General features: G+C 41.7%; 1 protein-coding gene across 1 annotated transcript; it reads left to right on the top strand.

Moving 5' to 3' along the window:
* Window positions 1-201: 201 nt before the first annotated feature.
* Window positions 202-18,987, top strand: SLC45A2 (solute carrier family 45 member 2). The gene is made up of 7 exons (XM_083884448.1): window positions 202-674; window positions 1,739-1,915; window positions 5,888-6,213; window positions 9,854-9,997; window positions 11,207-11,330; window positions 12,138-12,343; window positions 16,130-18,987. The coding sequence occupies exons 1-7, from the start codon at window positions 248-250 to the stop codon at window positions 16,352-16,354; spliced, it is 1,629 nt and encodes a 542-aa protein (XP_083740574.1). The 5' UTR covers window positions 202-247; the 3' UTR covers window positions 16,355-18,987.
* The last annotated feature ends 5,653 nt before the right edge of the window (window positions 18,988-24,640 follow it).

A 24,640-nucleotide genomic window follows, 5' to 3' on the forward strand; every position in this document is an offset into this window, starting at 1 on the left:
GCTTCATGCGTAAACAGTAATTCCTTAGTTGTGGATAGTCGGGAGCAGTGCAGACGCCCAAAAGCTCAGATCTGCTAATGTGAACACACCCCGCCCCCTTCCTGGCATAACTTGTGATCGCAGAGCCATGAAAATATGTGAGTCCCTCCCCCAGCACAGACCGATCCCACCCGGCATATGATCTGGGCCCCATGTCAGCCGGAGCCGGCAGCACCAGCTCGCCACGGCACTGCTCGCAGCCGGAGCTATGACCAAAGAGAGCTTCCATGGGCCTCTTCCGCATGTGGCCAAGGCCGACGTGGATGGCACCAGAGAGAAGGAGGAAGCTCCAAGGCAGCAGCCAGTGATGAGGACTGGAGCAGTGGTGCCAAGGAGGCGAGCGGTGGGACGGCTGATCATGCACAGCATGGCCATGTTCGGCCGGGAATTCTGCTATGCCGTGGAGGCCGCCTTTGTCACACCCGTGCTGCTCAGTGTAGGGCTGCCCAAGAACCTCTACAGCCTCGTGTGGCTCATCAGCCCTATCCTGGGCTTCGTGCTGCAGCCCGTGGTAGGTTCAGCCAGTGATCACTGCACCTGTAGCTGGGGCAGGAGGCGACCTTACATTCTGGGTCTAGGCATCATAATGCTGTTAGGCATGGCTTTGTACCTCAATGGGGACGTGATGATCTCAGGTGAGTGAGGAGCTCATCCTAGCCTTTCGAATCAGAAAAAGGAGAGGGGCTCCCCTTTTCGTTCTTAACATGCACTGTTAAAATTTGATATCATGTGACTCAGGTGCACTGAAGGAGCTGGGGAGCACTGTAATCTTTGTGTATTCAATCCTAACGCTGCATGTTATGTACCCTGTGTGTAGTATTCTGTAGTTTGCGCATACGATTGCAGTCTGTTGTGTGTTGGTTTGGTTGCCTGATAAGCTCCTAGAGGTAAAGATTTGCTTAGGTCATGGAAGTTTTTATAAGCCAAGATCTACCTTGTTAGCTTAAATGATAGTATTGTTTTTGTGATGTAATACATGTCCAAACTGAATCCCTATTCCATCCCTATTTTAGATGGATTAGTATTCAAAATACTTGCCTTTAATTATTGCAGCACTGGCTTGACTCAGGACTGTGCTGGTGAAAAACAAAAATCCTTAACTGCTTGGAAACCCTGTTGCAGATGAAACATGCAAACCAAATAAGAGTGACGTCCCTATTTTTACATTTTAGCTTGGGGTATATTTTCTTAAAGTCTTGATAGAAAGTTGTTGCTGACTAGGCAGATGGGGGAAGTATGTGTTTTATGGATTGATTTATTCTCTCTTCCTCAATATTATTGATGTTGAATATACTTGATTTCATTGACCCAGAAAGAGATGTTGCAGTCAACTCTTGATTATCTAAAACAATATAAGGGTGGGACAAAGACAATAAACAAAAATACTACAAAATGCATGTGTTAGGCTACCAGAGCATGCCTTGAAGTTGTAAAGGAATAGATTAAGGATAGTGATGCTCTTGGTTGTGGTGCATGAAGCATTCTGAGCATGTGCTGACTCAAGGCAGTAAATCAACCTAACCCAGCTCAGCACTACACAGACTCAGCTCTCCTGCTTCTCTGATGAGATTTTGGTGTCACTGGACTCTCTGGCATAACCAGTCATTGTTTAGATTTTGAGGTATCAGGAAAGACTAAATGTGGTTTTGCAGAACATGGCACTGTTGCTGTCAGAATGAGGTTGTTTTTCTTTTTCTAGCTTTCATCGATGAGAGAGAAAAGCAGCGGATGTGGGCAATAATCATTACTATGCTGGGAGTAGTACTTTTTGATTTTGCAGCCGATTTTGTTGATGGTCCCATCAAAGCGTATTTATTTGATGTCTGCTCTCATCAGGATAAAGAGAAGGGTCTGCATTACCATGCCCTCTTTACAGGTACACTGATCTCTTCTTTTTCTCCCTACCTCTCAAAAGAGGGGAAGGTAATTGCATGGATTTTATTGTCACTGTGTTTCTAATCTTGAATGAACTGATCATCTGATCCTGCACTTCAGTCACGAGACTTTTGTTGCTTGGTTTTCACTACTCCAGAGAATAGCAATTTGTGATTGCTCTACAAGAATTCTGAAGAAGGCTGCAGGCACAAACAATTACAGCAACACAGACATGATTTAAGATTAATTAGTTATTTTAAAAAGTGAGGTAGTCTTCAGTTTTTCTGAACAAACTTTTCCAAGTTTTTGCTGAGGCAAAAATTATTGGATGTAGCTTGTTTCATTGCTATTGCAGATAAAAATAACATTTTTGTCTTGTTCTGTGTGACGCAGAAGAAGAGCTGCACAACCTAACTGATCTCCATTCTTCAGTGCTGCTCCAGTATGTGCTGTATAGAAAAGGAATTCTGGGTAAAATGCAGAAATTCACAACTCCCACAAAATAGGTCCAAGCAGTTCAGTTCAAGTTCCTGCAAATAAAGTTAACAGCTTCATTTGCCTTTGTACAGTTTTGGAATGTTGCCGAGTTACAGAAGGACACAAAACTGTTGGAACAAGTCCAAAGAAAGGCCACTAAGTTGATGAGGGGACTGGAGCACCTCCCCTATGAAGACAGGCTGAGAAAGTTGGGGCTGTTCAGCCTGGAGATGAGAGGTTGTGGGGAAATCTCATAGGAATCTTCCAGTGTCTGAAAGGGGGCCACAGGAAAGCTGGAAAGGGACTCTTCTTTAGGAAGATGAGGGGAAATTTAAGCTGGATGTTAGGAAGAAATTCTTCCCTGTGAGGGTGGTGACACACTGTTATATGTTGTTCAGGGAAGTTATTGGATGCCCAACCCTGTCAATGTTCCAGGCCAGGTTGAATGAGGCTTGAGCAGCCTGGTCTAGCGGGAGGTGTCCCTGCCAGTGGCAGGGTGGGTGGTATGGGATGATCTCTAAGGTCTATTCCAACCCCTGAACATTGATTCTATGATATCATTGGTACAATGTGAGCCCTCTGTTGAGGAAATGCACAGGAAAGACACCTAAGTTGGGTACCTGTGACGTGACCCAGGAGGAACCTCCTGCCACGTGTGAGAGTAGTCCTTGTGAAAGCACTAGATGGAAAGCAGACTACATGAGAAGTCATGTAATCTTTGTTAGAGCAGATTTTTGTGGCTACTGAGCCCCCACCAGGAGCAAAGAGATGTAGACTCAGTAGCAGTTACTCTGTTCAGGGAGCAAAGTGTAGTAGGTACTGAAAACAGGCCAATTTTGGACACATGAAATACCCGTGTCCAGGAACACAGATTATGAGGGAAACTTAAAGCCACATGGGAAATCTGTATGAAATCTGTATTACCCATTAGAAACAGACAGATAAAATGTTAAAGCATCACTTGTTTGGCTAGAGAGGGGCGTGAGTTCCTATGTATATTCAGCATAACTCTGGTTGCAATTTTTTTTTTTGATTATACTAAAAAGTCTCCGAGTTTGAAGCTACAGATTTAGCTGATGCAGTGTACAGAGCTGTGAAAAGGGATATGGGACAAATAACATGAAATAAGACTGGGATAAAGTGTGTGACTTGGTGCAGCATCTTGTGCCTTCTACAGCAATTTCATCAATATCTTAACCCTTCCTAACTGAAAGTTCCCTGGTCTGGTGTTGAAATCCTCCCTTGACTGGAGTTCTACAGTCTCCCAAGGCAGTCTTCTCCAGTAGTTCATTTACCTTGGTGTTAGTTTTCCCTAAACTGTAATATTAATATCCATTCCCTACAGTTTAAGTTTATCATTCCCTGTTTTATCCCTATTGGACACAGACAGCAATCTTCCCATTTCTTTCCCAGTTCTGTTTTAGATATTATTTCTTTTTATCATTTTAGTTCCTTCCTTCCTTCCTTCCTTCCTTCCTTCCTTCCTTCCTTCCTTCCTTCCTTCCTTCCTTCCTTCCTTCCTTCCTTCCTTCCTTCCTTCCTTCCTTCCTTCCTTCCTTCCTTCCTTCCTTCCTTCCTTCCTTCCTTCCTTCCTTCCTTCCTTCCTTCCTTCCTTCCTTCCTTCCTTCCTTCCTTCCTTCCTTCCTTCCTTCCTTCCTTCCTTCCTTCCTTCCTTCCTTCCTTCCTTCCTTCCTTCCTTCCTTCCTTCCTTCCTTCCTTCCTTCCTTCCTTCCTTCCTTCCTTCCTTCCTTCCTTCCTTCCTTCCTTCCTTCCTTCCTTCCTTCCTTCCTTCCTTCCTTCCTTCCTTCCTTCCTTCCTTCCTTCCTTCCTTCCTTCCTTCCTTCCTTCCTTCCTTCCTTCCTTCCTTCCTTCCTTCCTTCCTTCCTTCCTTCCTTCCTTCCTTCCTTCCTTCCTTCCTTCCTTCCTTCCTTCCTTCCTTCCTTCCTTCCTTCCTTCCTTCCTTCCTTCCTTCCTTCCTTCCTTCCTTCCTTCCTTCCTTCCTTCCTTCCTTCCTTCCTCCCTCCCTCCCTCCCTCCCTCCCTCCCTCCCTCCCTCCCTCCCTCCCTCCCTCCCTCCCTCCCTCCCTCCCTCCCTCCCTCCCTCCCTCCCTCCCTCCCTCCCTCCCTCCCTCCCTGATTTTACTCTCCAGTTTGCCTTCAGTTTAGAGTTTGAACGTGAAACTTGAGAGCTTTGCAGTTATGAAACCCATGGCCACTTACTCAAGTGGAAGAAGGACTGCCAACATCTCAGCATTCAGGCTGCATTCCAATATCATGATGCTTCTTTTTCAAAACATGCAAAGCATACAAAGACATCCTCAAATGTCAAACATTCTCTCTGCAAACATACACTGAAAATATGTAGATTTTTGTTAAAAGGTTATTAGCATAATTGTTTTTTATGAGAACAAGCAAGGATACAGTCCCTTGTGAAATGCCATAGGACACAATGAAGGAGGGCCATAATCAGACCCAGGAGGCAAAGAAAGTACAGAAAGCCCAGAATGAAATCAAAATCCCACGTTTTGTTGGGGAAGCAAGTGCAGGTATTGTTAGTTTTTGAGATGTGGGTCTTTGCTGTACACCATTATCAGTTCTCCTAAGCAGAAGGGTAGAAATGCTTCCATGATCTTGGCAAGTGCCTATCCTATGGAACTCCCAACCATCCATCCTCCAGAGCCACTTCGTTAAGAAGGTGTCAGGACTCTGCAGAGGTGCCACCCCTACCAGAGCTCTGTACTGAATGTAACAGAGGGCATGTTCCTGTGCATCTCTGTGTGCACTTATAACAATCAGAAGAAATTGTAAGAAGCCCAAACTGGCTGAAAACTGGATTTATTAGCTTCAGGACACAAACTAGCATTCTCATTTTACCCTTTAGTCTACCTCTTCTGAGAAAATTAGTAAATGGGATTACACACTTATATTTGTTCCTTTCTATTTTCTTTTCCAAGTGGTGTGGTACTTGGATTTGTATAAGTACAAAACAATGCCTTTGGGTTTATTTAATTTTTTATAAATTTCACATGGAGGCAGTATTTCTGTTTGGACTAAGCTAAATAAAATACATTTTACAAATTCTAAACTATAGATAATCTCAATAAAATTTAAAAAATGTTTGTTCTGTGAAAATAAAAAAAGAAAACTACATAAATGTTTTGTAGGATTTTATTTAGCTTTACTTGTATTATTTACCATTTCAAAGAAAATAGAGCTTCAAAGAGTCAAAAAAAGAGATGGACCTATGTTGCTGTATGGTCAGTCAGTTTCTGGAGAACTCTGCCTGACAAATCTGAAGAGATTTTTCAAGAGATGTTTTAGTAGCTGCTCATATATGTGATTAGCTCGCTATTCCTATTTCTTGTGAAAAATATCTGAAGAGTGATTATTCCATCATTTCTAGAGGGCATGACATATTGAGGGTATTATGTACTCTTTGTTTATTTTATCAATGCTGGTAGACTTTTTTTTCCCTCTTTTTTCCCTCACCATTTTAGGTTTGGGAGGAGCCCTGGGTTACCTTACAGGTGCTGTGGATTGGGGTAAAACTATACTAGGATACACCCTGGCATCAGAATTCCAGGTGATTTTCTTCTTCGCAGCCTTGGTTTTCATAATTTGCCTTACCCTACATCTGTGCAGTATTCCTGAAGTCCCACTCAGATATGAAAACGAAGAGGCAAAGTTCTTGTTGGAAGTGACTGAACCCCATAAATACAACTCCATAGAGGAGGAAATTAAGAATGGTTACTTAAAATCAACATGTACCGAAGTCAAGGCTGCAGCCAAGCCAGGGAAATGCGCAGTCGCATCACGCACAGAGGTGAGTGCAGAGATGATTTTATGGGACGTATTTTTGCATCCTTGGAGACTCCTTAATTAGCTAATGCTATCGTTTGTAATGGAGTTCTTTCACACTCGAACCCTTCACCAGGATACAGAGACAGGAGAAAGCCTGCTTGCTTGCCTTTTTTTTTTTTTTTTTCTTTTCTTTTTTTCTTTTTTTTCTTTTTTTTTCTTTTTCTTTGTTTTTTTAGAAAGTATTGCCAGCAAGAGGGATGGCAGGGATGAGGGAGAATCTAGCTCAGCTATATGCTCCATGTCAGTCTCATGACGTCCTCCTCATGTGAATTTTGTAAATAGGATCTACTTTGTCCTTAAGTCTTGATATAACTAGCATAAAAATGTGGACAAAGACTACAGACCGTTAAACTTTGATGTAGGTTTCTACATGAAAATGTAGTACTTTTAAATCCTCACTGTTATTTTGTTTCTGAAGCGTTTTTATGAGAGATTTCTACAACCTTAGACACAGAAGAAGAGGTAAATCTACCAAAAAAGTATCTAGGGACCCCACTTCTAGCATGGTCTAGGAAACAGGTGATCATTTTTACTGTTTGGTTGATGATTTTTATTGCTAGAAATCCTCATGTTTATCTCACGGTACCCTAGGTAAGCAAAGTATAACAAAGTATAATAGTGGTGACTCAATTGCTTCTCATTTTGATTTCATTTTTGATTTCCTAGCATTATGCATATTATCCATCCTCGATACACTGATACAAATGTTTGATAAATCAGGTTAAACAACCTAAGAATGTGCAAATGGTCATAAGTAAGAAAGAAATACTCTTGTTTAATCTATAAATAAAAGGGATTTATTATCTTTTACAATTTGTAATTTGTTTTATAAGAGCACTTGGTATTTCTAACCAGAAGAAAAATATTATAACACCAGATGCAAGACATGAAATGAGCATTGCCTGATGAGAATGCCAGGCTAACACAGAGTGGGGCAGACAGCAAGGCAACAGTTGTGGGGAGAATCTGACAAGAGCACTGTGATGCTGTCTAAACTTCTCCACTGCAGGCCAACTTGGGCAGCCAGCATCCTTCACCAGCCCTGTTCACTCTAAGCACCCTCCGAATTGTTAGAGATGCTGAGCATCATCTTTTGCTTGGACCATGTAGGCTCTAAAAAAAAAGAAGGCAAATGAAGATGAGAGAGTGATGCAGTGAAAGGAGGGGTAGCAGACTGTGGTTTGAGGTAGTCTCTGCCTTGGAAAGAAATACTTCCATGGAGTCAGTTCCATGAGTAACATGGAGATCCATGTCTGACACCAGAGGAGAAGCTGTGGTGTCCTCTGTGGGCAAGCCTGTGCCAGTGGCCTCCTGCCTGACCAGGTTGGGCAGCCTGCTAGAGTCCCCCAGTGCTTTGATCAGTTTCATGTTTCTTTGATGTGCATTTCTTTGTGTGTATGAATTCTAGACACTCACTGCTTTAATGATCTGTCTCCTGTGGCACATGTTTGCTGACTTCATTCATTAACATAATCACTTCCTTGAAGAAATGGTTTGGCTTCCTGTTTTTCTGTCTCTTTTTTAAATTGCAGGCATCATTGCTATATTTCTTCTCAATTAAGGCCTATGCTCTCACATGCTAATAGCTAACATGATTATTAACGAGATTTGACCTGTTACAGTATGAACAGACACCCAAAGCAATTAGCCTTGTATTCTTTTGAATGGTGCCAAATTATTCAGGGCCCACTGCCACAAAATCCAAGTCATATTTCTTCCTCTATATTCTTATTGTCTTATGCCCTGAGTTGTAGTGATTTTGTAGAGATTATTTGGTATTGTGAGCTTTTGAAGGATAAGGCGCTTAAACAGAACCAAACTTTAGCACATTATTTAAATTAGCATGCAGTTTGTGTGCTGGTATGTTTTGAATGTGTGCATTAGGCATTTTTGGTTTCCATTTCCACTCTCTGGAATATCTAAATAGAAAGAAAGCATTTTTATCTAGCTGTCAAATTATTGTTTGTAATCACTGCAGTGTCTTTTGTAGTTCCATGACCTCATCTTAAAACTTTGATTAGAAAGGTTATTTTAAAAAGCAGCGTGGAAGAACTGCAAACTAAATTAAGCCAAATCAAACAATAGTAATTATCCTTGAAATAACACTAGTGAGTCAATCTGGATTTTTTTTTTTTTTGTTTGCTTTCTTTTTATAATTGTGGAAGAATATAAAGCTTACCCTGTTTAAAAAAGACAGTGATGCCAAGAGAAATTCCAAGGGATTTGGACAATATACAGTCCAAATGGAAGTCAGCAACTTGAATTTTGGCATTCCTATGAGGATTAAAAACCTCACAGTGAAGCAAAGTATTTTCCAACTTTATATGTGGTGATTATTCATAGAGTAATTTGTAGCATAGCCTAGTTCAAAGGAAAGTGGAATTGTGAAAAGTACAACACTGAAATAAGAAAGGAAAAAATGACATCTTACAGCAAATTGAAGACAAGATCCAGTCCAGAAAATTCCAGTAATTAGCATAACTTTTGCAGTTTTTCCACATTTTATATATATATCTTCCCATACTATCACTCCCAATACTGTTGTCTTCAAATACTATGAGGGAAAATTGGAAGTTTTCCATCATGCACAGTTAAAATAGTATCTTTTTTTTCTTTCTTTCTTTTTCTTTTTTTTTTTTTTTTCTTTTTGTTAATAGCAGTGAACCATGCGGGAGCTTTAATACAGGAAGAATTATGTGTCAAAAATACCTGATATCAAGCACAATTACAGTAGCTTAAAAAAAATACAAATGATCTGATAAATGTGACTAGAAAAGAAAGTTTTGGGGCACAGGGCTGAGACAAGGAGAGAGATAACATGGGGTACTAAAAGTGGTGAGAAAATTTGATTTTCCTCAGCAGTGTTAACCAGCACCTAGTAAGTTTTGATTGTGAAATGAATTATTTCCCCCATGGTATGAGGTGTTCAGATGCTGGAGCTCACATTCTGTGTGTGCCACCATGGTGAACCACATGATTCAAGGTTCATGCTTCACATGCTTCAAACTTCCCTGCTTCAAGGACAGTGCCTAGTGGAAATCTCATGATATGCCTGAAGAGGTAGAAGTTTCCTTAGAAAAAGAAATTCCCTAGAGAATTTAGTTCACAGAATGGAAAGGGAATAAGGTCTCAGAAATGCTCAGAAAACCACAACTGACACATTTTAATTTCCAGGAAGTATTTTGAGCATAACTTTTTTCTGTTTCAGCTCTAAATTTTCAGTGTAAAGCTGATAGTCCCTATAAAGAAATAACTTTTGGTTTTGGTTGTTTCTGTTGTTGGTTCATATGGGATTTTTTTAACTCTCTGAGTATGCTTTGGCAGAACATTTCTGTATAATTCTACAAATAATTGTCCTACTGATTATAACAGCAAGAAATGTTACATTCCTGCTGGTATACTCCATCTCTTCGATAGTTTCTGTGAATTTTATAAATTGAAGGAAACTCAGTACCCAAGCAACCCTTCCTAGCGAAAAAAAAAAAGACTTCAGAAGTTTATGAAATGAAAAGGTACTACTAAGGCCTTCTTCATTTTCTGTCAGCTATTTCATTAGCCTTCAGGACAATAATACTGTATTATTCTTGAATATTTGCTTTTAGGAAAAAAGGAAGATGACCCTTAAATCACTCTTGAAGACACTTTTAAGCATGCCATCCCACTATCGCTGGCTGTGTGTGAGCCACCTCTTTGGATGGATGGCTTTCCTGTCCAACATGCTCTTCTTCACAGATTTCATGGGGCAGGTAAAGCCTAAAATCATCTCACTACTCCTTCCTTGTAGCATCTCTTCCTCCATCAAAAAGAAATGAAATGGTGTTACTATCCTGAGGAAATTACATTGGCGTCAGAGTAATTTATATCTGGATGGCTCAACAATAGTTTCGTAAACCAGCTAATTAAGGTCAGGCCCTTGTTTCAAGCCTGTCTGTGAAATCATTGGGGAAAACCTTTAGTATTTGTAAGCCTATTTGTATCTAACTGTTCCAAGTGAAGCTCTTAGAACTGGTTAAAACACATCCATTTTCTGCTTTGGCTTCGGAGCTGCTCCCAGATGGGCAGGTTTTCTACCTGGGGTGGTGTTTGGATACAGCTGGCCTTGTCGTGGTGTGTTTGCAGCATCCGCACAAAGCCCCTCACCTGTACTGCAGCCTCCCTGGCCTCAGGCCATGCAGCTCTTTGCACACAGGGAGCTACTTGGTAGCAGAAAGTTTTATCTTCTTGCATTTGTCTGCCCTGAATCCATCTTCTCAGCAACTGTTTGCCTTCACAATACCCAGTGGTGCCTTTTCCATGCCATTCCAAGGGACTGTATGTTCTTGACAGTGATTCTTGCCTATATGGATGTGTCTGCCTTCCTTCTTCCAGAGTATTAGTATGCTCCTGGCACAAATCTCTCACTGCCACTCCCTGCTCTTCTGTGGTTTCCACACAGTACTCCCATTTCCTTGCCTTTTTTGTCTTTGTAGGCAAGGCAAGAGGGAGGGTTTTTTCCTTGCAGTGTAGATGAACAACTGAAAGAAAAAAGTTTTGCTTGTCTAGAAAGGTAAGACAATAACTGTGTGGGAAAATTAGTGTTCAGGTAAACCTGAAAGAAAAAACAGAAAAAAAAAATTGTAGATAAATTAGGGAAAGAAAGGCCAAGGTAAGAAGGCAGAAGTGGAGAGAGAAAGTGAGTTGGAAGTGAGACACTCAAAGGATAAAAGAGCAAACGAGTCAATGTAAAGCAGACAGTCCAGGAAAAGGCAGAGGGTAAAAAATGAGGCGGAGCCTGGCATGTTATAGTCCAGGAGATGTAGTGTGATACCTGGAGAATTATAAATGGGTGGTTACAACACTGCTTAACAGATTCCTCGAGTGCTCCCTACCAGGGATGGGGCCCTGTGCCCATAAGAAGGAGGCAATCCCTATATGCAGCCATCCCTGCCTTCTGTGACTCTTGTGGTCTTTTTCAGGTTGTGTACCATGGTAATCCTTACGCACCTCACAACTCCACCCTTTACCTTACCTACAAAACTGGAGTAGAAATGGGATGCTGGGGACTGTGCATCAATGCAATTTCTTCATCAGTCTATTCTTGTAAGTACCCATGAATGAACTCCAACACTGGCTTTGCTGTTTGCCATTGTTTAAAAACCATAAGGGGATGCCAAATTACCTGGATTTTTTTCTACATTAAAGCTTTAAGGACTCAGCATTGTTAGAAACTCATATCTTAGCACAAACAGTTCCTGACCACATGCTGAGGGGTCACTTTGGGAGTAAGACATTGCTCTGCACATGAACTGACTCTGAACACTGAAAATCATTCTGAAATTAACTGCCACACCAAATTCTCAGGTGCTCTTTCACTTAGCAATACTTAGCTGTAGGCTCTCAAAGGTGGCCTCTCCCCATTTGCATTGCCCATGCAGAAAGTCTTGCCAGGAGCTTGAATCTTGCTCTACAAAATTATGTATAAACATGCTGGCACAGCTCCCCAGCTAGATTTCACCATAACTTTACCCAAGGATTAAAAAAATTACTTGTGATCCAAAAACTCAAATAAGTAGCATTTTGGGGGTTGATTTGAGCATCTAAAGAGGCTTGAGGGAAATGTTTTCACCTTTGGAGCTTAACTGCAGGCATTTCTGTGTGGTCTTTCTGTGCATGAACATCTATTCAGCACAAGTTTCTCTGGGTGCAGCTGCAGTGCAAGCTGCAGGTTGAGCTCTGGGTGGTGTGAGCAAGTACTCTTTGGCAAGTTTATACTTACAATAATCTGAGATAATTTCCAAAATCATTAAGATTATCTCCTTCATTGCATTTTACAAAATACAATGCCTTAAAAGGAACTCCCTGACATCTTTTTTTAATCTTATCAGCATTTTTGCTTTCTTTTCACAGATTTGCAGAAAGTCCTTCTGCCATACATAGGACTAAAGGGACTTTATTTCATTGGATATCTATTTTTTGGACTGGGTACTGGATTAATTGGCTTGTTTCCCAATGTCTATTCCACTTTGGCTCTTTGTTCACTCTTTGGAGTCATGTCCAGCACACTGTACACAGTTCCATTCCACCTCATTGCAGAGTACCACAGGGAAGAAGAGGTGAGTGCAATGTCTCAAGAAGCATTATGTTTATATCTGTCTCTGTGTGTTCAACCTGTTTTGGGGGTAAACTGGATAGAAATGGTGAGCAGCTTTTAGTTCTAATTTTTGACTAATAAGAATGACACATACGAATGAGAAGTTTCTGACAGAGAGAGTTAACATCCCAGCTCGAAACTCTCCAAACATGCCTTCAGTGAAACAAATAATTATTTATCATCACATCTGAAACAAAGCAAATCACAGTGCACGTTCAGGCGGTAAGCAGGTAACAGGGCTCCACTTGTGTTGCCTTCAAGTCCTACCTTTCTTATACCCTTCCTTTCAGCCACATTAGCAGAGGACTTGACTTCTGAGTGCCTGAGATTAATAACAAGCCTGTAAAGGCTGCCAGAACTTTTAGTTAACTGCAAAGTGTTACAAAAGCTCTTAGCTAATAAACAAATGACATTCGAGTAGAAATAGCTTTATATAGTTCAGCGTTAAATCATATACCACATTCCCATTATCTTTCTAAATATCTGTGATTGGGTTTTTATCCTCCATGGCCTTAAATCCTGTTTTCAAGGAAAATCTGGAAAAAATTTGCACACCTTGTATCATGTTACTGGGCACAGCAGGATCTTCATGTATTGTGAAGTGTTGAGTTCTTTAATGGAAAAGTTCTCTCAAGTCTCCTAAGTTAGTCAAAAACTTGGAAAAAAGAAAGATTAAGGAGAGTTGGAAGAAATGAGGAAAAGTTCTCAGTATATCTTGGGACATCTGAAGAAACTAATAAGGGCAATGTTGAACCATTGGAAAACCACATAAATATAGTTGAAAGAAGCACAGGGCTAGATCAAGTGCCAGACATTGTCCTACTGTTCTGTACAGCTTTCACCAGCACCCTCTGAATGATGAACACAACAAAACTCTTTAATTATTCTACTGAATGCTAGGAGAATGTCTCAAAGTGATTAAATATTTCATTTATGTGATTCCTAATTTTTCAGTTAATTTCTTTGCTCCTTCCAACAGAAAACGATCATGATGTTTTCTGAACGCAAAACACAAGACTGGGAATGAGCCCAGGTTAGGGTGAGATCTCAATTCTAACCTCATGTCAGTCAACTTAGAGAGCAGGAGTAAATGCAAAATTTTTATCTGTTCCAAGACAGAAGTGAAATAAAATATGCTAAAATGTGCATGAACTTTATACTTTAAAAACCAATATATTCATGTGTTACTTGTAAGACAACCAGTTATTTCTTGTTTGGTGTATGGTACTTGCTATGACAGATGTTAAATGATATATAATTTTTGTTAGATTTTATATTAATGGGTTGAGGCTTAGCTCAAATCTTCTCTAATGTACAAGACAGGAAAAAAATAAAGAGCAAACATTAAGCACAAGAGTGCATTCATTTACAGATTCATGCATTTGTGGTTGAAACTACTGCCACATGGGAACAGCCCAGCAAAATAAGCACAATTTATTTTAAAAGTGTCTAAAATTAGGACTTTATCATTTCAGAACAGATATCATTTCAGGGAGCAGATATTTTTCCCCACTATGCACTCTACCAAAGTCATGTTCTGTGTTTTATAATGCTGCCATTTCAGCTCCTGTTCTGTGCTGCTGTTCCCTAGGATCCAAATTCAATTTTTTTTCTACTGGATTAGGAAGAGACTTTTTGTCTCCAGTACTTGTGAGCTTTGTGTAGCTCAAAGGCAAGGTAATAGGGTTTGCAAAAAGCAAAAAGCATGTTAATGGCTAAGAGAATTTGGATACCAGAACACAGTGGTGCCACTGGCCTACAGTGTGGGAACTTCTTGTTGTTGGAATACAACCTCCTCCATTTAACAGGCTATACAGGAACAAAATAAATATGTAAATTGTCACATAATTTCCCAATAAAACAGAGTAGTTTCTTTCTGGAGGAGGGGTCCCCCAGAGATCACGCGGATCCTGCTCAAAGAGGGCAACCTGGTTGCCCAAGGTCTGGTTTGAATGATTCTAAGAATGGAGACTCCACAACCTCTCTAGTTAACCTGTTCCAGGGATCCACCAGCCTCATGGGGTGCTAATATGCAAGACACTTGTGAATAATATATGAAGGCTTTTGCTCTGCAATGTATACCATAACAGATAGAACAGATTAGTAACCTGCAGTCTAGTCTAGATGTTTGTTTTCAGGTTGCTTTCATGCTCAGCAATAGAAGTATTACATTTGTATTTTAGTACTGATTTTCTTTAAGTGCTTTGAGCCATAACTTCAGGTTCCTGCCTATGTGATGTGTGTGGGGCATATCAGCACTGCTGTAAAGCCTTTGGACGTTGTTCCTCACAACATCCTTCCCTCTGAATTGAAAGTATGGATTTTATGAGTGCATCATTAAATACATAAGAAAGTGGTTGGATGGTCACATCTAGAGGATCATGGTGAATGACTCAGAATCCAAATGGACTTTAGTGACAAGTGCCCTCAAGGGTCTGTACTGGGATCAGTGTGATTCAATATCTTGTTAAAAGACATAGATGAAAGGAGTGAGTGCACCCTCAGCAAGTTTGCAGATGACACGAAGCTGAGGTTGTTTGACAGGATGGCATCCAGAGGGACCTGGACAAGGTCAAGGAGAGGTCCACAGGAACCTCATGAGGTTCAGAAGGCCAAGTGCTGGTGCTGCACTTGGGTCAGAGCAATCCCCAGTATCAGCACAGGCTGGGCATGAACAGACCCAGAGCAGCCCTGCCCTGAAGGACTTGGGGGTGCTGGTGGGTGAGAGGCTGGACATGCCCTGGCCATGGCACTCCCAGCCCAGAGAGCCAAACGTGTCCTGGGCTGCATCCAGAGCCCCATGGGCAGCAGGGGAGGGAGGGGATTCTGCCCCTCTGCTCTGCTCTGGTGAGACCCATCTGGAGCTCCGCATCCAGAGCTGGGGTCTCAGTACAGGAAGGACAGGGACCTGCTGGATAAAGTCCAGAGCAGAGACACAAAAACATTCATAGGGCTGGAGCACCTCTCCTCTGAGGAAAGGCTGAGAGAATTGAGATTGTTCAGCCTGGAGAAGAGAAGGCTTCAGACTGACATAATTGTGGCTTTCCAGTATTTGAAGGGAGCTTCCAAGAAAGGTGGAGAGGGTTTTTCACAAGGGCACATAGTGAAAGGACAAACAAGAATGGCTTCAAATTTAGGAGAGAGTGAATTTAGGTTAGATATCAGGAAAAAATTCTTTACTATAATGGTGGTGAGGCACTGGATGAGATTGTCCAGAGAAGTTTTGGATGTCCCATCCCTGGAAAATCTTTAAGGCCAGGCTGAACATACCTTTGAGTACCCTGCTCTAATGGAAAGTGTCCCTGCTCACAACAAGGGCATTGGAAGAAGATGACTTTTAAGGTTCCTTCCAACACAAACCATTCTGTGATTCTATGATGATTCTTTGATAATATGATAGTATGGCTCCTTCAGCCATGAGACAGAGCTAAATTATCCATTACAGGATGACCTGTACTGTTAAATTGCAGTTTGACAGAGCTCAGATTGACCTGAATTTGAAGAAAATGTAGAATTTTTCTGGTCAATTTTCAATTACTTCCTTAAGAAAAGGAATAGAGGGGTAAAGTGCAGATGAGAAAAACTGGACAATTTAGTGAAAGCTTGGAAAACTCACTATTACTTGTAAAATCTCTGGGGTAACCTCTTTGACTTGTCCTGCTGTCCTTAGGGGGTGTAACAATGGCCAAGAGCTGCATGTTGCTGACACTGTCCCCCTTTCTGGGATTTGTTCTGTGCTTCTTTGCAGAGCCTGAAGCTGCAGGAAGGGGAACAAGCTGGGGAGCAGGAGCGAGGGAAGGGCATTGATTGTGCTGCTCTGACCTGCATGGTCCAGCTGGCCCAGATCATTCTTGGTGTGGGCCTGGGGCTCCTGGTCAGTGTTGCTGGCAGTGCTGTCACCGTGATTTCGGCATCCACAGTGGCACTGATCGGCTGCTGCTTCGTGGCTTTCTGCATTCGTTACGTGGACTAGGACAGCAAGGAGCAGTTGGAAGGAATCTCCCCAGGGGAGAGTTTTCTTTCAGTAGCACTGGTGCTGTTGCTGTGCTGACACTGCTGGCACATCTTCCTCTCTTACCTCCTTGGATCGGTTGCAATTCCAGAGCTTTATGAAATGGAGACTTGATAAAACTGGTTGCCTAATGCCTCGGACACACACCCCCCCACACAGTGTGTTCACATGCTGTGACATGTGATGGTGTGTGTGGCCACGGTATTTTGATGCTCTGCACCAGGAATCATTATGAAACTCCTCATTACTGATTTGTGAAAGTTAATGGATGAAGAATGTGATAAACTGAAGTAATATAAAAAGACAGAGTTAGGAAGAAAGCTTTTATTTATCTCAGTTTTCAAGTGTCTTAAGTTGGGGATTGTTCCCTCCAGTAGTCAAAAGCTGCAAGATATTCAAACAGGTGTCAGAGGCCATGCAGGGTACAGTTCTGTTATTAGTGGTACTGCTAAATAGGATCAGTTAATTACCAGCTGCTGTCAAAAGCATATTTGAGTGTGAAAAATGACTGGAATATAAAAACCATTGAAGCCTATTGTTTAAAAGCGTTACTGTAAAGTTATTATTTTGTACTGGATCCTGCTGCTTCTGTATAAATGAAGTGAAAGTACTGGCTGAGCTTGTCAGGAAAGTCTGCCTAAGGCTGCTTTGCAAATTCATGTGTAGGTACCTAAAAATATGTCTATGGGAAACAGCTGTCATCTCTTCCTTCTTTAAAAAGTGGCCTCTTAGTTCTGATGTTGTAATTGAAAAAATTAACTTGGCCAACATAAGAATCTGATGGCTGGTTGACCATATAAATCTTGGCATTGGATATGACAGCATTTACCTTAAAGTAGCATCTCTCTTTTCTCTATTTTTCTTCATGCTTTGACTGAAATGGCATTTGCTCTTTACAGAATATTGTAAACAAATTCAGTTCTGCAAAGCACTATCAGGTATTATTGTACAGTAAATGTATAAACCCAGTTATTTGTATTTAATTGAATTTGAAGCTTCATTCTTATTTTTATAGTACTGCCAAAGTTTTGAAAACCTGTTTGTGAAAGCAATATACTGTATTTATACCGTGCTTCCTCTGTCCTGAAAACTGTTATATCCATCCACTATGTTACATGTTAAGCCACATGAAGCATCTGCTAATGCAATATTATTAATGAACATTGAGAGACTATGGGCAAGTATGCTGCTTATAGTTGGTTTTGTTCTTAATGTTGCACATGTATCATCAACACCGTTCAGAGAAATGCAGCGTTGAGCTTATCAGCTCTTAGAAGCTCTGCAAGACATGAACAGACAACTCCAAAAATAAATGGTTACATTTGAGCATCAAGTGCCCCTGCAGAGATGCATCAGCTCCATCCTTTTCCTATGTTTTCAAGAGTAGAGTGAGTCACATATTCTCAGGAAAACCAATTTTCCCTTAGGTAAATTCTTATTAATTTCAACAAGCTTGTGGGAGCCTCAGATATCTTTTCTCTGTCTCCACTGTAGGCCCCAAAAGGGGCTCAATGCGTGGCAAACCTCACTACAATATCTGCATCCTGCCTTTTGAAGAAACCATGTTTTATGGTTTCTTTTGGTTTGTGGCTCTTCATTTCACACCAATGAAAGAGAAGACCTGGGAAGACAGAGCTGCTGGACTGTTTGAAACAGTTTGCAGGCACTGAGACAGCTGAGGCACGAGGGCCTCAATCAGGACAAACAAGAGGAAGCCAGAAAATGAAAGACTGTTGTCTTCCCAATTAGCTTTGTGCCATCAATAACTCACTAACTTCCTCCGTATCTCCTGGGAGGATGATTTTTCAAGGGAAGAGCAAGACATCTGTGGAGCCATAAAAGCAGATAAAGGAGGGGGTGATCTGGTTATATAGAACTGCACCACGTAAACCTGTGCACCAGGAGCTGAGGTCATAAAGCTCTGATTCCACTGTGAGGCTGTGAAAGAAATTTCTCAATGTTTACCTATGTCTTTGTCAATATTTTCTTTGAGGTTTAACACCATTAGAACATTAACATTGAAATGGTCAATGTTATCCCTGCTCTGTGACACAGAGAGGACGCTGGCATTGATTCAGACCCACAAAAGAACCACAGATCTGTGGCAATGTGAGAAGGGTTCTGAACCTGCAGAGTGAAGAGATTAGAACCCAACATGTGTATCAGTGCTTTTATTTACAGATATATTCAGAGGCAATAGTTTCAGGAACTCATATAATTGCTCATGATCTCATTATCTTTCCCTTTAAAACCCACTGTGTGCTAAAGAAGATAGAAACATTAAAATCATCTTTTCTCTGGAAGTCTTCATTAAAAAAATCCTGTATTGTTCCCAGGACTTCAATACAGTATCTTTATGAGTCCTTGTTAGAAATAGCAAACTGACAAAAAAAAAAGTACAATTTGGAAAACAGTGTCGAACAAAAAAGAAACCAACTATGATGGTGTTCATTCTGAACTTGAAAATGTATCTCAAGTGTTAGAGAAAACAATATAAAATGCTACTAATTCATAAAAGGGGATAAAAAAAGTATTTCTTTTAGCAATAGAAATGTTACTAATGTATGTTACTACTATAATATATTACTAATACGTGAAAGGGGATAAAATATTTATTTCAGTAAAAGAAATGCTGGAGTGTTTAAAGTGTTGAAAGTATTGAAGAATTGACTGTAATGCTATTAATTTAAGAAGTTCCACCTCTTCTGTGCTTTTAGATTAATTCTGGACTGGAGCCATCAATATGATCATTTACTGTACTTAACATCAACTTTTATAGCAATGATGTCAGTATAAAGTTACAAGTACCCTGTGCCCAATCTTTCTCACCTGGTTTTATTTCCATATACAGAAAATCAAATAAATAAAGATTCTCTCTGTATCATGTTTATGCAAATGATACCCTTAGACAAACCACGCAGGGTCCTAGGATGGGTCAGGCTGGAAGGGCCCATAGCAGGTCATCTGGTCCAACCTCCCTGCTCAAGCAGGGCCATCCCAGGGCACACGGCACAGGATTGTGTCCAGAGGGCTCTCAAATGTCTGTGGTGAAGGAGACTCCAGCCCTCTCAGCCATCTCTTCTCAAGGCTGAACAAGCCCAACTTCCTCAGCCTTTCCTCATAAGAGAGATGCTCCTGTCCCTCAATCATCCTTGTAGCCCTCCTCTGAACCCTCTCAAAGATGAGACAACCTGTGACAACCGGTGACAACCAACCCTCCTCTCACAAAAACAGTCATGGCTGAACTAAACAAGGCAGGAGACAAGTCTGTCACCCTATCTTCATGGCACTACCCTTTTTCTTTCTATTACAAACATCTGCCACTTATTCCCGTTTAACAAGCAGGCATGTGATGCAAGCAAACCCTTGAAGGAACTTCTGGTTCTCTTGTTTAGAGGACTTGAAGTCTTAGTAAAGTCAAAAGTGTTCTGATTTTTTTTTATTCATTCTGTATTTCACAATGTTCTCATTAAGTTTCTTTGACTGCTTGAAAACAAGCAACTCAGGTGACTTGTAGCAGATAAACCATTTTTTCCAGAAAGGCTGCACAAGTCAGGATGAATCATAAATGTCTTTGCCTTGGGAGAACTCAGCTTTCACACTGGTGCCTATGAATCACTACCAGTGTCCTCTAGCATGTCAAAAGATGGTGTAAGTGAATGGTGACATTTGATATTTTTGAACTGTAGAAGGATTGGGTGGAAGTATCTGCTGTAAAATGTCTTTAAATGGTTTTTGGCATGATAAAGCTATAAAAAATAAGCTATAAAATAATTTTTTCCCCTCTAAGTTTCCAGCATTCTTTTCCATTCTCTAGCTGCTCCATCTTGTTTATTTAAGAGGCAAGTGTTCGGGGTCACTTGTTCAAGACTAAACTGTGAAAAGTGATTCATATTTTTTATGGGCCCTGACGTGATGCATCCACGAGTGCTGAGGGAGCTGGCAGACACCATAGCCAGGGGGCTCATGATCATCTTTGAAAGGTCATGGAGATCAGGAGAGGCTCCTGAGGGCTGGAAGAAAGCAAATGTCACCCAGTCTTCAAAATAGGCAAGAAGGAAGACACAGGGAACTGGAGCCAGTCAGTCTCACCTCAGTCCTTGGAAAGGGCAGAGGCTTCCTCGGGGTGTTCACTGATGACACCAAGCTGGGAGCAGTGGCTGATACCCCAGAGGGCTCTGCAGCCCTTCAGAGGGACCTTGGCAGGCTGGAGAGATGGGCAGAGGAGAATTGTCTGAAGTCCAACAAAGGCAAGTGCAGTGTCCTGCACCTGGGGAGGAACAACCCCTGGCACCTGTACAGGCTGGAGCCAACCTGCTGGAAAGCAGAAGGCGAAGGACCTGATGGTCTGCTGTACAACAAGCTGCCCATGAGTCAGCAGGGCCCTTGTGGCCAGGAGGGCCAATGGTGTCCTGGGGTGCATTAGGAGGAGAATTGCAGCAGGTTAGGGAAGTGATCCTGCCCCTCTGCTCAGCCTAGGTGAGCCTCATCTGGAGTGCTGTGCCCAGTTCTGGGCTCGTCGGTAAAAAAATACATGGAGCTCCTGGAGCAGGTCTGGCAGAGAGCTACAAAGGTGATCAAGGGACTGGAACATCTCTCTTGTAAGGAACAGTTGAGGGGGCTGGGCTTCTTTAACCCCAAGGAGAGATGACTGAGAGGAGTCCTCATCAATGTCTGTCAGTGTCTGCAGTGAGGGGTCAGAGGATGGACCAGGCTCTGCTCAGTGGTGCTGAGCAATAGGACAAGAGACAATGAACAGAAACATGCACAGGAAATTCCACCTGAATATAAAGAATTCCTTTGCTTTGAGAAAAATGAAGCACTGGAACAGATTTCCTAGAGAGGCTGTGGTACCTCCTTACTGGAATTATTCAAGAACATTCTGGATACAATCCTGTGCCTTGTGTTCTAGGAAAACCGTGCTTGAGCAGCAAGGCTAGAACAGATGAACACTGTGGTCCCCTCCTACCTGACCTATTCTGCAATTCTGTTGCCTTCTATGATCAGTTTCATGCATTGATCCTATAGATACACAAGATGTGTCAAGCAGTTGCATTTCCTAATTTTTTTAATTGGAAATCAACAATTTACCTTCGAGGTATTAGTATTTTACCTGTGTATTAAGGATAGAGACATATCGTGCAGAGCCGACAAACTTGCAGCAGTAGGAAAACAAAAGCCAGTGCTTTCCAAGCTGGATTGCGCAGCAGACCGAGCTAAGCGAGGCTTCTCTTTGCAGGGAGAGAGCTGTGGCGAGAGGCTCCTGCAGCTTTCGGAGGAGTCATTCCCAAGGCTCTGCCCGCGCCGGGGGGAGCCGGGGGCTCGGCTGCCCCCTGGTGTTCGTTCAGCGCCAGTGTCCGCACTGTGGGGCACTGTGCCGTCCAGTCCTCTTTCATTTTTTTCCTTTTTTTTTTTTTTTTTTTTTTTTTTTTTTTTTTGTGCTTAGGCAACCAAGAAAAGCTCGTTGCCAGTTGTAGCGCCGTTCCCCGATGCATTGCAGACACTGCCCCATGGACGTGTGGTGGTAGGAGCCCTCCATGAGCACGTTTATTATCAAAACTCATGGCAGAATCTGGCCTTGGAAACCCTCAGTGCCGAAGGCAAGAGTCAGTCCTGTAGTGCAGGCGTTACCCTCTTGTTTGGCAGATGAGTTTTTGTTGCACTGGCTCACAGCTCACCTGCAACAGGGAGCAGGAGGACAGTGGTCGCAGCACAGAGGGGCAGCAGCAGAGTCTGGGACACCTGTTTTCAAGGCCTCTCTGCTCGTTAGATACTGAGAAGGAAATGTGACAAATAGCAGATCTGTGGAGTCTAAGGAGCGACAAGAGGGAAAGGAAACGTTTCTGACAGAGATGCCTTTTGCTGAAGTCTGTGAGCTTTACACTAGGGTTGCATGGCTGGTGGATCACTATATAAGGGCAAATGTATCAAGTGATTTGGGTGTTTTTTCAACATTCAGATCTGATTTAAACAAAATTAAATTAATGTTGGCTTGCAATGCAATTTGCAAGTTATTCAGTTTCCACAGATTTTAAGGGCTGAGACATTTTTCTTTAATAAGTGCTGCAGTTCCAACAAAACACACAATTCCCACAAGTAGGCCTTTAAGAAATATATCCCAAATTTGTCAGATTACCATAACATGTCAAAACATGGCAATAAAACAGCTTTTGGAACTATGATTCTCTCTGAGAGAAAGATGGCACCTTATCAAAGGGTAGTGTTCTTTTCTGGACAGGGATTTTGCATTTTGAAATATTTTCCTTGGGATTACTTTTTATCAAGTGTGCTCAAAATTCAGGATTTCAGTTTAGATCTCTGAAAATGTAATCCCAGATCTGAAATTTGGACCAGATTCTTCTTTTCCCTGTTTATTATTCACTGTACAAACTGAACAGTTAGTTACTGCTGCTGTAATATCTCTTTTACCTGCAGTTCAGGAGCTTGTGGTTTGCTCTCTATACCCCTATATCCATTACTGGATTGGCCTATGAACATGGCACTGGATTTCAGCAGGAAGTGACTTTTGATGGGCAAGAGGAAGACTCTGTTTCCTCTGAGCCCCCTCCACCATTTCAGAAGAAATTAAAAGCAGTTGAAACATTTTTAAAAATCATTTAACAGGTCATTTGAAATACATAGTAGTAGACAATTTGAAGGCTTAAAATTTTTAGAAGTTTTTCAGAATAAACATCAAGCAAGACAGACACTAATGCTAATTTTACTCTATTGGAACAAAATTATATTCAGAGCAATCTATTTGCTATCACAGAATCACACAAAAACACAGAATAGTTGGGGTTGCCTCTGGAGATGACCCAATCCAAGCCCCCTCCTCAGCATGGGGTTGCTAAAACAGTACAATCAGTGTTAAATCAGATTCTGAGTGTCTCGAAAGTTGGAAACTCTACAGTCTCTCCAGGCAACCTGTTCCACTGCTCAACCACACCATTTGACAGGGTTTTTTTACTTCTTACATTTAAATTATGGGATTTCAATTGATGCTTATTGCCTTTCGTCCATTCCCTGGACAATGGTAAGAGTCTGATTTCATCTTCTTTAATCCCCACCCACATTAGATATTTACCCACATTGATAAAGTCCCCAAGCCTTTTCAGGTCCAGGCTGAACACCTCCAGCTCTGTCAGCCTCTCCTGACATGGGGCATGCTCCCTCCACCATACTGCAGCCTCCCTGGTAAATAATCCAGAGCTGGGTAATCTGCCCAGGACTGGACTAAGCATCCCAGATGTGCCTCACCAGACTGAGCAGAGGGGAAGGAGCCCCTACCCTGACCTGCTGGCAGTGTCCTGCCCAATGGAGCCCAGGATGCTGCTGGCCTTTGCTGCACAGGCCCATTGCTGACTCATGTTCACCTTGCCCTCAGCTCCTTCTCTGCTTTTCAGTCGACTGAACTCCAGCTTGTGCTGGTGCAGGGAGTGCAGGAATTTGCTATTCCCTTTGTCCAGGTGCCTGAGGTTCCTGCCACCCCATTTCTCCTGCCCATTGAGGACCCTTCGAATGGTGGCACAACCCTCTGGTGTGGGAGCCACGTTGGTGTCAGTGTGCTGATCAGACTTCTTCAGAAATACAGACACAAGTCATTTTCCACAAGATTCCAGTTTTATCTGCTGGAAGATGAGGTGCTGAGTGAAATGGAAGGGTTCATTGAACAATGATTTTAGAAGTCAGTGTTCAACAGTTAATTTGATCCTTGTACAATTGACCGTACTTACTCAGCTGATCTGAAGGAAAACCACAACTCCTTGGAGAAACAGTATCTCATTGTCCCAAGAAATGGATGAGTAAGGGAGAGAGCTGATATCTGATCTGAGTAAGACACTTTTATTTTATTATTTCCCAAATGAATAGTAATCAGTCATTTCTAACCAGGAAGTCAGTGTTTCAAAAAAATTGTTAACTAAAGAAACTGCTTCTGTCTGCAGCTGATCTTCTGGCCCAATTTTCTCAGCTATCCTGTAAGTCTTTATTTTACAGGTAAGATTTTGGGAAGGACTCTGAGGCTCTGCGCAGACATAGGCAGAGAAACCTGCTGATGTGTATTATCAGCTACACTTTAGCACAGGAATGAGTTAACTGGCTACTCGTGGCACTAACTGCTGCTGGGATTGTACCTAGAGGAGATTCTTTTAACTGCTGTCATAATGATAAAGATATTAATAAAATAAAGATATAAATAAAATATTTTTTCAGTAGCTCCCTTTAAATGGAAAAATAAGAATTCTC

This window comes from Zosterops lateralis, assembly GCF_965231275.1.
Source record: "Zosterops lateralis genome assembly, chromosome: Z".
In the NCBI taxonomy this organism is placed as follows: Eukaryota; Metazoa; Chordata; class Aves; order Passeriformes; family Zosteropidae; genus Zosterops; species Zosterops lateralis.